General features: G+C 47.7%; 1 protein-coding gene across 7 annotated transcripts in view; it reads right to left on the reverse strand.

The window, feature by feature from the left end:
• Positions 1 to 220: 220 nt before the first annotated feature.
• The window catches only part of slc27a1a (solute carrier family 27 member 1a), a 38,248-nt gene continuing 24,635 nt past the window's right edge, over positions 221 to 13,833 (reverse strand). For all 7 annotated transcript variants that reach the window (XM_067972997.1, XM_067972993.1, XM_067972995.1 and 4 more), the window contains 8 exons: positions 13,302 to 13,393; positions 10,872 to 10,981; positions 8,795 to 9,008; positions 7,823 to 7,945; positions 6,066 to 6,203; positions 4,080 to 4,244; positions 2,755 to 2,901; positions 221 to 751 (listed from right to left, as the gene is read on the reverse strand). In XM_067972997.1, coding sequence (XP_067829098.1) covers positions 594 to 751; positions 2,755 to 2,901; positions 4,080 to 4,244; positions 6,066 to 6,203; positions 7,823 to 7,945; positions 8,795 to 9,008; positions 10,872 to 10,981; positions 13,302 to 13,393 — 1,147 coding nt within the window. In that variant the 3' untranslated portion in view covers positions 221 to 593. The remainder of the gene's footprint in view (positions 752 to 2,754; positions 2,902 to 4,079; positions 4,245 to 6,065; positions 6,204 to 7,822; positions 7,946 to 8,794; positions 9,009 to 10,871; positions 10,982 to 13,301; positions 13,394 to 13,833) is intronic.

A 13,833-nucleotide genomic window follows, 5' to 3' on the forward strand; every position in this document is an offset into this window, starting at 1 on the left:
AGCACCGAGGGCACAAACTCATACAGGAAATATCTGAAACGATGGAGAGTGCAGATTTAATGAAGGACGGCTGGGGGAGGGTGGGTAGGGAAATGTTTTCACTCTCGTTTGAAGCCAGCATGGCTGTAGAAATAGTTAGTGACTATTGCCTTAGTGTATCATCTCAACTCCTCGAGCAGATAGTTTGTATGACACTGCCGGCCATATAGAAACGCAAAAATCGACTTGAAAAGTTTATTAGCTTGAGGGTCCCCGTCTATTCCTACTCCACGGTCGTTAATGTAGTGCTTATTCCAATTTCTGAATTTTAAGTATGGCTCTTGGAACATGAGGCCCGACTGTGGATTAGTGTCCCACTCCTGGGCTATTCCAATAGTTACTTTGAGAAACCAGGAGATCAATGTACATGACCAATGGCACACAGATAGGTTCACGCCCAGCTGTTTACAGTTGGGCAAATAGTGTTGAATTCCACAGGATTTTCTCCTCTTCTGGGTACAGTTTTTGTTCCAGCTCTGCTTGCAGCCAAACTCTGCCCCCTTTTTCTGTGATTTTTTAATTTTGTTAAAGCTTCCCAGAATTTGATTTCTAAACTATAGATGGAAATGTCCAGCCAGAATAGTGTCGTGAACTTTCTTGTCAAGAGGGATGTATGTTCCCAGTTTGGAATCTAGGAAGTACAGTCTGTCATTCGTCTGATGCAGGTCAAAACCCTCCTTGCGTAACCTGGTCTTCTGAATTTTGAAAGTGCCTGGAACAATACAAATGTCTGATTACCTGGCTTTGGTCGGGCTCTTCCCCATTCTTTGATTAAAATTCAACATTCACGTCCTGTTGGATGCAGTCACTTCCATAGTGAAGATCATCAGGGAATTGCCATTATTAAGAGAATCTATCCCTAAACAGTTACAGGATCTCTGCACTTGCATCGCATCGCAGGCCAGATTCCTGCCCAGAGGACAAGAACAATGAAGTACTGAAACCACAATAACAGGAAGCAGCTCCAAGCCGTGCCAGCTCAGATAGGGAAACTAGGGGATATCTGGGAGGGGGCTATATATATGGAGGTTGAACTTTGAATCGAAGAATGAGAGTGATTATAGCGAGGGTTGGTAACTTACTGTTCTTCCTCATTCATTCAACCTCCGTTGCAAACTTTATGACAGGAACTGGCACGGAGTGGCAGCCATGTTTCCTCTCCAGATCGTCACCCAGTGACCCCCCTACTGGAAACTGCAAACATGGCGGTTGGGAAGGACATTTATCATCAGGGTAACAGTTCTGATATCACAGATGCTGAAAGCTCTGCCACCAAAAGGTTCTGGGTGGAGGGGAGGGGAGATGCACGGGAGACCCAGGTTTGGAAGGTTGAAGGGTATGAGAGGGAAAGTAGGAGGTTGTGGAAATAGGGTGGAGTGATTGGAGGACAAGGACTTTGATCTTAGTGGACGGGGAGACAGAGCGAGGGGTGGATAGGTCCTAGTGCAAGACGGCAGCTGCATTATCAACACATTGGGAGTATGTTGGGCAAAGGAAGGAGAGCATCAGAATAATTGAACCTGGAGGTGACAAAGCATGGGTAAGGGTTTCAGTGGTGGAGGGGCTGAGATGGGGGCAGATGTGGGCAATGTCGTGGAGATGGAAATAAGCAGTCTTCAGTGATAAAGGGTATTATGGTGTTTGAAGTTCAGCTGAGTGTCGAGCAGGATGCCAAGGTTCCGTACAGCCTTGTTCAGTCTGAGGGAGAGGCCAGAGAGGAGATCAGAGTAAGTGTCGTGAGCAAGAATGATGGTTTCATTCTTCCTGATGTTTAGCCAAAGGAAGGTGTAGGTCATGCTGGCGGAGAGGTAGAACTGGGTAGTCTTCTGCATACGCACGAAAGCTGACCCTGTGCTTGTGGTTGATGGCACCAAGCATGTAGATGGCGAGAAGGAGGGAGCCAAGGATAGATCCTTGGGCGACTCAAGAGGTGGTGACCTGGAGCAGGAAGGAGAAACTGTTGCTAGAAGCCCAGTGGCTGTGTACCTTGTGTGGAGGCAAAGGTATTTCCACCGAGCTGGACAACAAGAGGCAGCACAATCCACAGTGTTGAACCCTGCTGAAAGATGGAGGCGAACAAGGAGGGACAAAGGACTAAGATCGCAGTGGAGAGGACGCCATTCAGGATTGCGGTCACGGTGGACTCAGTGCTGACATGGGCAGAAGCTGGACTGAAAGGATTTAAACAGGTAGTTTCTGGAGAGATGGGCGCAGAGCTGGGAGGTAATCACGATCCTGAGGTCCTCAGGGAGCTAAAAGGCTTTTGACTGCGTTAAAATAGCATATAAATGAATTTTATATGAAGTTAAAATAGCATATAAATGAATTTTATACGAAGAGTTAAACAGCACATTACCAGAGGAAATTAAACCTTTACCCTACAAATTGCAAGGGCAGAGACGGGGCCTGTTCCCAGGCCTCTGCCAAGTTTGCTCGTGAAGTAACTGGGGACTAGCTTGCCCTTCAGCATCTCTCTTCCTCTCGGGAAGCACCACGCTGGCTGGCCAAAGTGGAGATTGAGATGGTCTGTCATCAGAGACCCATTCAGGGTGGCACCACAACTCAGGGTTGAGATGTGTTGCTCTCCCCGGGGGGCGGGGGGTACAGGATAGATGCACTGTGTCAAGGAAGAAGGGGCTAATGAAATGGACACCGAATACTCCAACCCCACAGAATTGCCTCCGGGGTATCTGACACACGCCGCGAACTACGTACTTGTGGTGTCCACGACAGGGAGGATCCGGAGGAACACTGGCCTGGCGTATGAGGGCAACACCTTTTGCAGATTCTGGTAGAAGAGAGCTGGATTGATTTTGTTCTCTGGATCGGCAATGGCAGCCATCCCAGCCTTCCCCTCCACACCTAGCGAGAGATCAGAACAGAAACTTCAGGTGGAACAGAAGCAAAAATACTGCAGACGCTGGAAATCTGAAATTAAAAAAAAACAGAAAATGCGGGAAAACACTCAGGAGGTCATGTAGCATCCATGGAGAGAGAATCAAAGTTAACGTTTCAGGTCGATGACCTTTCATCAAAAGCGGAAGATGTTAGAGATTAACTGTTTTTAAGCAAGTACGGAGCCGGGGAACTTGGTTACAAGCTGTTCATCTCCAGCATCTTCCAGTTCTGATGAAAGGTCATCGACCTGAAACGTTAACTTTGATTCTCTCTCCACAGATGCTGCCTGACCTGCTGAGTGTTTTCCCGAAACTTCAGTGGGCTCAGCCAGTCAGCTGTACATTAAAGGAATACTGCAGGCAATAGCGAGCTTCAGTCGAGGAACTAAGTTAAAACTTGCCTCGTTTGCTATTCTAGTTTTTTGTTGTTCATCAGTGCGATGGATCGTTAGGACTTCACAGCTCAGAGGCGAGCAGTGAACGAGGTGGGAGAGCTGCACACCGTTTACCCGAGGAGCACTATATAAACGTAAGTAGCTGATGAGTCCCTTACAATGAAAATGAGCAGTGCGTTGGAACTCAACCAAAAACGTTATTGTAACAGTACACTGCGCTCCTGAGGATCGCAGGCCACGTATAAAATTTAAACAACATTAATTTCCATTTATTGTAAGCTGCTAATGCGAACGGATTGTGCTGTTCTGATTCCGGGTTTATCTACTAACGAGGCACTAAGAGCAGCCCTTTCCAAACATTCTGTCCCTAAAAACCCAAACAGAGCAGGAGTAAGAAATAGAAGAGCAAGCAACTCGACCTGGACAACATCCTGACTTGTGATAAGAGACAAGTAACACTGAAGAAGCCATGACGAGTTGCTGCAGTGCATCCAGCCACGGACTGCAGCGGTTCAAGAAGAAGGTGGCCCACCACCACCTTCTCAAGGGGCAACTAGGGATGGGCAATAAATGCCGGCCTTGCCAGTGACTCCCATATCCCCAGAATTAATAAAAAAAAGAGTTGCCTGGCTTCACGGCCAGGTTTGCCAGAGTTTGCGTGCTGTAGTCTGGATGCCTCTGCTTCAAAGGAAATGCATCACCTGAGAACAGGTAAGCGTTGTGGCTCGGGGCAGGGCGCCCTGCCTACCTGGAACTTCCACCCCGTACACCGCTACATCAGTCATATTCAGGAGGTGACTCAGGCTCCCCTCCACCTCTGTGGTCGAAACGTTCTCCCCTCGCCACCGGAAAGTGTCACCGCTTCGGTCTCTAAAGTACATGTAGCCGAGGTCGTCCATAACCAGAACGTCACCTGTGGGCAATGGATGAAAAAGGGGCACCAAAATTAGACAGGAACAGCAGAAATGCAATTTAATGTGAAGAAACTGAGCTTTTCACGTCATAAGGCGGACCGACAGGCAAGAAAGAAACATCAAAGGAACTTGCAATGATTAGAGGGAATCCCAAGTACTTCAAAGGAATTACAATCACCAAATCCCCCATCAACATCCTGAGGGTCACCATTGACCACAAACTGAACTGGACGAGCCACACAGCTACTAGAGCAGACCAGAGGCTGGGTATTCTGCAGTGAGTGACTCACCTCCTGACTCCCCAAAGCCTTTCCACCATCTACAAGGCACAAGTCAAGGAGTGTGATGGAATACTCTCCACTTGTCTGGATGAGTGCAGCTCCAACAACACTCAAGAAGCTCGACACCATCCTGGACATAGCAGGCAACGAATTACCGATGGAGTATAGTCACTGTTATGCAGGCAAATGCAGCAGTGAACCTGCGCACAGCAAGGTCCCACAAACAGCAACAAAATAAATGACCGGTTATTCTCATTTTGGTGGTGAGAGTTAAAGGAAAATTGTTGGCCAGGACACTGGGAGATTTCACCCATTCTTCTTCAAATAATACCATGAGAGCTTGTACATCAATATGAACAGGAAGATTTGGTTCAGTGTCTCATCAGTACTGCACTGAAGTGTCAGCCTCGATTATGTACTCAAGCCCGGGAGTGGGGCTTGAACACACGACCTTCTGACTCAAGAGGTGAGTGTGCTACCCACTGAGCCAGACTGTAGAGCAGAAAACAACAATGCTCAATGAGTATCCTCTTCCTAAAGTGCAAGGATGGGGTTTTGTTCGGAATTAAGGTGTATATTAAGTCATAGCAGCCACTACATGAGGTTACACTGGATACAATGTCTGTTGGCATAATGGCACCTGTTGGTAATGCACGTGTTATACCCTTCAAGATCAGGATGCCTTAGCACTATCCTTCCTTGTCCGGGGGTATCTCTAGGTTAGGTTGAGAGTGGTTTATACCATTTTCTCTTTTGTATCAGCAACAATCTTATCGCGACCTATTGACTAGTCCATATATACAGCAGACAGCTTATTTCGGAAGGATGCAGGTTTATTTTTCAGCAGCAGGCTTATTGAACCTGGGTGACGGAGGTTAAAGAAAAAATGATCCAATGATGGAAGACACTAAAGTGTGACTGGTACTATGGCATTGAGTTTTTAAAGAGAGAAAATATAGCCTTTATTATACGATGCTCTTACATGGAAATTCTACTTTAATGATACAAATAGGGAGGAAAAGAACTTGCATTTATATAGCGCCTTTCACGACCCAGAGCACTTCACAGCCAATGAAGTACTTTTGAAATGTGGACACTTATGACAATTTGCGCACAGCAAGGTCCCACACACAGCAATGTGAAAATGACCAGATAATCTGTTTTTTCTTTAGTGATGTTGGTTGAGGGATGAATATTGGCCAGGACACCAGAGAGAACTCTCCTGCTCTTTTTCAAAATAGTGATATGGGATCTTTTACATCCACCTGAGGGGGCAGATGGGGCCTCGGTTTAACGTCTCACCTGAAAGACGGCACCTCCAACAGTGCAGCTCTCCCTCAGTACTGCATTAGAGCGTCAGCCTGGATTTTGGGCACAAGTCTCTGGAGTGGGACTTGAACCCACAACCTTCTGACTCAGAAGCGAGAAGTGCTACCCACTGAGCCACAACTGAACACCTAAATAGCACAAGAGAACATGTATAAAATGCATTGCACTCATTTTGTGTGGCATTCCCTGTACCTTTGCAGTAGTTGGTACCTGACAGATATGCGCTGTCTCCTTTCTTAAACACATTGTAGGCAATCTTCTTGGTTGTGGCAGATTCGTTTGCGTATCCGTCAAATCGGCGAAGGGGGTCCTGCTGGTTTATCCGGCCGACCAGCTGACCTGGCTCACCTGTTTCACAAAGGAAGAAACGGTCAAAATTGGTGAAATAGCCGCAGAATCCACAGGCTGAAGTAACAGAAAGCTGCTGCGTGAACCCAGGGCAACCCGTCCACGTACAGAGTGAGCAAATAAAGAAAGAACTTGCATTTATATAGCACCTTTCATAACCTCTGGATGTCCCAAAGCGCTTTACAGCAAATGAAGTATTTTTGAAGTGTAATCACTGTTGTAATGTAGGAAATGCGCCAGCACAGCAAGATCCCACAAACAGCAATGAGATAATGATCAGATAATCTGTTTTAGTGATGTTGATTGAGGGATAACTATTGGCCAGGACACCGGGGAGAACTCCCCTGCTCTTCTTTGAAATAGTGCCATGGGATCTTATGTCCACCTGAGGGGGCAGACGGGGCCTCGGTTTAATGTCTCATCTGAAAGACGGCACCTCCGACAGTGCAGCACTCCCTCAGTACTGCACTGGAGTGTCAGCCTGGATTTTGTGGTCAAGTCTCGAGTGGGGTTTGAACCCACAATTTTCTGATTGAGAGGCGTGAGTGCTACTCACTGAGCCAAGGCTAACACCTAAATGAAGGTATTACAGCATTTATACAGTGCCCTTAACGTAGTAAAACGTCCTATAATGTAAACATTCTGACTTGGCCGTATTGCCGGGCCCACACTTCTTTCTCTTTGCTTGCGTGGGCCGTGGCCTGGCCTAGTATCCTGCCGAGGCCTCTGGTTCCCTCTCCGTCAATGTTATAGAGGACAGAGTCTGAAAGGGAGAGAAGCAGGAGCACTTTGTGTCCTACCCTCCTGCTGCTCATTGTGTTTGAGGGGGAAGTGTGCTGCGATAGTCACCTCTGCAGGGTACAGACAGAAGGTACCGAACCCTTCAGGGCTGCAGAGAGCCACCTTACAAATAGCAACATACGACCACTGCTTCCATGTACGTGTTTCACTTATGGATCTAAACAGCAAAAGCATACAATTAAGGAGAGGAGAAATATGGAGGAAACTGCAGTATTTCTGTAGACTGGGCATGATGTGGGATTGGTTCAGACACAAACGCTGCAGTTAGGCTGCACTACCTCGCACTGTCTTCAATGGCACTAAACACAAGATGCAATTCTGCTTTGCTCCATTAGATGGTGATAAACTCATGACAGTTAAACAGCTTCATCAATACACAAAACTTGTCTCATCATCATTAAGCTCCTGGTTCGAATCCAGCCTACGCCAAAGGACAAATGTTCCCACTCTCCTCTGGCTGTAATGGTTCTAAACGAAATGAGGTTGGTCAGACTCAGCCCAGTTCCTGATGGAATCTACAGGTCAAAACTAGTGGTACAAGGGTTAATACTCTCACTGGAAGAAGCGATCAGGATGGCTGAGGTAGGAAGTGGAGATGACCCTCATGCATTTTTGCAGCAGAGGAGAGGTTTGTATTGCACCTGGCTGGACTATACCTGACTGGAGGGCAGTTTGGAGGGGGCAGAGGGCAACGATGGCAAACAACTAACTACACTTTCATACCCAGATTCCTGGTTTCTGGGGAAATTGCTTTAATCCACACAGAGAATCCCTGAGAGATGTATTAGCATGCAGCGGCTGATGTACTTGACGATTACCTGGTTTGCAGGTGACGCAGAGTCCAGAGGCACCTCGGATAAGCTCAAGAGTGTCTTCATTGACCTTCACCAAACGGATGGGGTACACGTGGGGCAATATACGGCTGTTGAACCCACAGGCCCCTACCTACAGAGACAAGCGGAGGTAGCATTCTGGTTAAGTACTGAACTGATTTGTAGGAAGAGTATCACAGCTAAATATACCAATGTCACATCATTGCCAATAAAGCAGAGGTTGGTGTCATTTTGCTTTCCTATTTTCTAAATTTCCCTCAAAAATGTAATTTCCCTCCGATTTTAATTCTTTTACGGAGTGAATATTGACACCACTGTGTCAGCCAATGAGTTGGGAGGTGGGGGCGGGACATGTGGTTTTAATTTGCAGAGTCTCCGAACCCATGACTGAAGCTACAGCAAGGTCTCCCGATAAAAGCAGGATTATTTCTCCAGCAAAGTGCAGTGAGTGGACGGTAGTTACATACTACAAATTATTCACGTAAAATCAATCCCAATCACTTACAGCAGTGCAGTCTCCAGGCGTGATCCGTTCTGGCTGGGTATAGTGGTGTCACTATAAGCAGCCCGGTTTGGTGAAGTTTGTGCTCGTCAATCAAAGAGAAAGGATATCGACTCAAAGGAAATGGAGCCTTTGTTTGGCTTTTGACCACCCTGAACAGGGGTTTAAAAAAAGGAAGGAAGTGTCCCATTTCGCAGCAGTGACGCCCTTCAACTTAATAAACGTTAACTGCATCCCCTCCCTAACAAAAAAAGTGGCTGCTAAAATTTAATTTGAAGGGCGTCACTGCCACGAAATGGAACACTTCCTACTTTTTAAATCCCCCGTCAGGGTGGTCAAAAGCTGAACAAAGGCTCCATTTCCTTTGAGCTGATATCCTTTCTCTGATTGACGAGCACAAACTTCACCAAATTGCCAGCAAACGAACACACACACACACGCTAAACGGCCGGCACCTACCTTGCCGTCGAGGTTGGCGATGGCACAGTTGCACTCGGTCGCCCCGTAGAACTCTGCCATCTGTTTGATCCGGAAGCGGGTAGTGAAGGATTCCCAGATGGAGGGTCTCAGGCCATTGCCGATCGCTATGCGAACTCGGTGCTGCTTCTCCGCCTCCCGGACCGGCTGGTTAAGGAGGTAGCGGCAGATCTCCCCAATGTACTGAACAATCTGGAGAACAATCAGCGCACATACATTCAGACAGTGAGATCGCAGCTCAGATCTACACATAAGCAGATATCGCTTTGTTTTTTTTTGTATTGTTGAGACCTGGTTTTGATTACCACCTCGCTTATTTGGTTTATCTTTGCTCCCCATCTGCTGTCGCTCTGTCACCTCTACTCCGCACTGTTCCACTCGGCATTGGGTATCTGTAGGGAGTCCATGCTGTGGGTGGCAGGTGAGGGTCACTTTGTTCCTCAGTCTTCCCCAGGTGGAGCACTACAATAACTTCAATTAACTCCAGCTGCTGGCCTGTCTGAGGACTGTCGGAAGCTTGGATGGTTGGAATTTAATCCCAGATCCCGAGAATGCAAGTCCAGCACTCAGCCACCTGCTGCACCTTCCACGATCTCTCTATCTTTATCCATTTCTCTCTCTTTTCCTTTCCATTTCTCTTTTTGCTGTCTTAACTTTTATTTGCTTTGTCTTCTCCGTTTCATTGCCCCCCCCACCGTGTTAGGGGCAAGACTTCCTGATTTTATTTTCTTCCCGTCCCTGGGTCTCCTCATATTATGGGTGAGATGAAGAGGGGTGGGAGGAGGCTCGTGTGGAGCATAAACGCTGGCATAGACCAGTTGGGCCGAATGGCCTGATTCTGTGCTGTAGTTTCTATGTAATTTATGTAACTGGATACTGTCCATGGTGGAGAGAACAGGTGCACGTTCTGCTCCCAGGGCTCGGAGGTGCACCAGAAACAGACAGGGGATGAGACGTACAATGTGGAAGGCAAGGCTGAAACAAGAAAACGTCAACATAGGCAAGATGGCATCTACTGCCACCCACTGCGGAACCGTAACTCCAGTAGGTTGGGACCCAATCCCTGATCTCCAGATAGCAAGTCCAGCATTCAAGCAACTACAGCTACACCTTCCACCATCTTTATCCATTTTCTCCAGGGATGAGGGGAATGGATAGAAGCTTTTCCCTCTCCCCCTCCCCCTCCCCATTTGACTTCCTAGTTAGCAAGCTGGGTAGTTGGCTTATTCTCAGGCTGCTGTCTGCAAGATTGACTTGCCCTCCCATTTTGTTCCCTGCGCTTTCATCTGCCGCCTCTCTGCAGACAGACAGCCAGAGATCAGAAGCTCACCAGGCGGGGAAATTGTGCGGCAGCACCAGTGCCACATCAGTATAGTGCAACGTGCAGGTGCCCTGCGTCTTCGAGCCAGCATACACTTGCCTACGCCCACCCCCCACTTTGTGATTCATCCAGTGGCACAACTAGGCTCTGGTCTGTGGTGAGCCAACTGATCTCAGCGTCACTGGTGGCAGCAGGGCTACTGTCCCAGGATTGCCACGACCGATCAATTTTCTCGCTGCAAGACAGAATCAGGCTCTGCTGTAAAGCTCTCCCCACGATCGAATCAAGCTGTCTGAGCGCATGCGTGATGAAGGGTTACCTGGGCCGGGTACCTCACTGAGAACCAGCGACATCAGGAAAGAAGAGAGGAAAAGGGAGAAAAGTGTAATGGAAAAATCAAAAAAACGTTGGATAATATTGTGTGTTTGAACAGACGGCAGCATATAATTCACCCTCAGCACATACCAATGACAACCTCAGGACGTTGAATTTGGCGTTGAGGAATTGTACAGAGTGGCCAGGTTCAGTTTCAATTACCCTGTTAGTTTCTCTGTTTTGTTTAAAGCTCCAGCTCCCTGTGGTCCTGCTATTGGCCATTGTCAGCAGGCGGGACCAGGCAGTTACTCCAAAAGAGGGCGAGGAGATGGGAGCACTGTGTGGGGGAAAGCCAATGGAGGCAAGCGACCGGCAGCTCCCCAGCACGAACCGCATGAGCGAGGCTTCCAAATACTCACCGTGCAGTTGTACTTCACGCAGTCGTCCCAGAATCGGCTGGCCGAGAACTTCTTCTTGATCACAACAGTCAGGCCGTGCAGCAGGCACTGTCCGACGCCAACTATATTACCTGCCGGCAGAGCAGAGAGAGAGACGCAAGGTTTAAGGATGGACCTCGCACTAGCTAAAACAAGTCAGCAGCAGAAAGACATAGTTAAGACTACAGGTGGAGTGTGATCGGCAGCCATGAGGGCACAACATGTTTGAAAGAAAGTGAAAAGCCATTTCACATTTCTCTCCCGCTGTCACTGTTTTGTGGTTGGTTCTTACCCCTTCAATCAAAGCCCCTCCCTATCTCAGTAACCTCCCCCAGTCCTACAACCCTCCGAGATCTCCGCTCTCCTCCAATTCTGGTCTCTTGCACATCATCTGAAAACACATCATCAGACTCCACATATACGCTGACGACACCCAGCTCGACCTGACAACCACCTCCCTCGACCCCACTGTCTCTCATTTGTCACATTACTTATCTGACATCCAGTATTGGATAAGCAAAAATTTCCTCCAACTAAATATTGGGAAGACTGAAGCCATTGTCTTTGGTCACCGCTGCAAATACCGTTCCCCAGCCATCGAGTCCATCCCTCTCCCCGTCAGAGGCTGAATCAGACCGTTCACAACCTTGGTGTCCAGACTGGACTATTCCAATACTCTCCTGGCTGGCCTCCCATCTTCCACCTTCCATAAACTTGAACTCATTTAAAACTCTGCTGCCTGTATCCTAACTCGCACCAAGTCCCGTTCACCCATCATCACTGTGCTCGCTGACCTACATTGGCTCCCGGTCGTGGAACACCTGAGTTTTAAAATTCTCATCCTTGTTTTCAAATCCTTCCATGGCCTCGCCCCTCCCTATCTCTGTAACCTCCTCCAGCCCTGCAACCCTCCGAGATGTCTGCGCTCCTCCAATTCTTGCCTCTTGCGCATCCCTGATTTTAATCACTCCACCATTAGCGGCCGTGCCTTCAGCTGCCTAGGCCCTAAGCTCTGGAATTCCCTCCCTAAACCTCTCTGCCTCTCTACCTTCCTTTAAGATACTCTAAACCTGCCTCTTTGACCAAGCTTTTGATCACCTGTCCTAATATCTCCTTATGTGGCTTGGGGTCAAATTTTGTTTGATAATCGCTCCTGTGAGGCGCCTTAGGATGTTTTATTACGTTAAAGGTGCTGTATAAATGCAAGTTGTTGTTCCCTCATATAGGCCAACTCATTTACCATGCCCCTCGCCACAACGAGAATTATAAGTAAATAACGTTAACACAGATTCAACGGTTCCTTAAAAAAAGCCTCTTCCCTGTGACATAATTTTTAATTAAAAATGGACATCACGAGAGGGTTGCACAAGGGCTCACTCTGATGAAACATTAGCCTTTTATCTCTTTACAGAGAACGACAGACCCGAGGATTTATACTGAGTGATATCAGCCACAATTCCTAGCAGGCAAGATGTAATCACATCCAAGGTGGCTTAAACAGGTAAGTGAAGAGCCCACAGACTGAAGCAGATTCACAGCTGCAGTGTAGCACCGGTCTATATTACAATATTTAATGATTTGTGATGAGTGCGTGCTCGTGGGGTAAAATTTGACATTTTGGCAGTAAAAGGGACAATATCTGGGGGTAATCTGAGGTAGCTGGTGCAAAGCCCTGTGCTACAAAAGCTTAACATCTCAACTTATTGAACAATGTACACTTGGTGAATGCATTTCAAAATATATTTCAAAGCCCTTCAGACTGAATGACATAAAATATAATGGAGACAAAACAGTAAGCTGGAATTTTGAAATAGAAACAGAAAATCCCGAAGTAAAGAGCCCACTGTGATTCTCCTGGCCTGTCCTACAATTTGAGAATTTTCATACACTACTCTCTCATGCCCCTCAATGACATGAGGTGTCAGCCATGGCTCAGTGGGTAGCACTCTTGCCTCAGAGTCAGGAAGTTGTGGGTTCAAGTCCCACTCCGGAGACATTTTCAGTGACTATCGAGGGAGTGCTGCACTGTCGGAGGTGCCGTCTTTCGGATGAGACGTTAAACCGAGGCACAGGTTCATTGCAGGCTGACACAAGTGAGAAATTGGATCAATGGGAATGATCAATAAAAAAGGGGACTAGCTCTCCTGTCCTTAAGGTGACTTTCCTACTTTACCTGCCTCAGCACCGAACCTTCAATTGGTGATTCCATCTGTTGGGTTGGTCAAGTTCAGAAGATAGGGGAGTGGAAGGCAGTGTGCCCATGCCCTTACATGGTACCAAGCCGCATAGCGTACTGGAGCATTAACCCACTATGCCACCTCATTCCACAACATAACCGGCGTACTAATTCACACTGCAATGGAGACAACTGGAAAACCGGTCTCCAGTAAGGTTAACATGACCATTAGTTACCTGCTGAATGATACAGTGGCAAGCAGTCGTAAATGATGTCATCGGGCCCCATTCGGAATCCATAATAAGCAAACGCGGCCATCCTATAGTACCTGTAACCAATGACACCGGGTTAGTAATGAGTGGGGCAGAGGCAGAGTTTTATATCTCACAGAGCAGGTCAATCACCAGGTACCTGCAGCCCACACAACATGGCAAATACTGACACGGGAAAGTCATTAAAAAGCTTTTTAACGATTTTTACTTGAGGGGACAGGAAAGAGAGAGAGGAAGAAATTGAGCAATACTGTAGCATACCCGGCCTGCTAGTGACTGAGAAGCATCATCAAGCCACCCAAGACCAGAACCCTGGTCTGTGTCGAGTTAGCCAATCTCAGCCAGGCAGCAGATGGGGGGTTAAAATTGCCCTCGGCAACCCATGGGCTGATATAGGACTTCTCGCTCCTAACCACTTTCCGCCCATTGCTGCTGGGCAATGCCCAGGCGGCTCTCAAGCGAGGACAGGAATGGGCTCAGCTGTCATGCCTTCCAC

The sequence above is a fragment of the Heptranchias perlo genome, chromosome 37 (assembly GCF_035084215.1).
Source record: "Heptranchias perlo isolate sHepPer1 chromosome 37, sHepPer1.hap1, whole genome shotgun sequence".
Taxonomy (NCBI): domain Eukaryota; kingdom Metazoa; phylum Chordata; class Chondrichthyes; order Hexanchiformes; family Hexanchidae; genus Heptranchias; species Heptranchias perlo.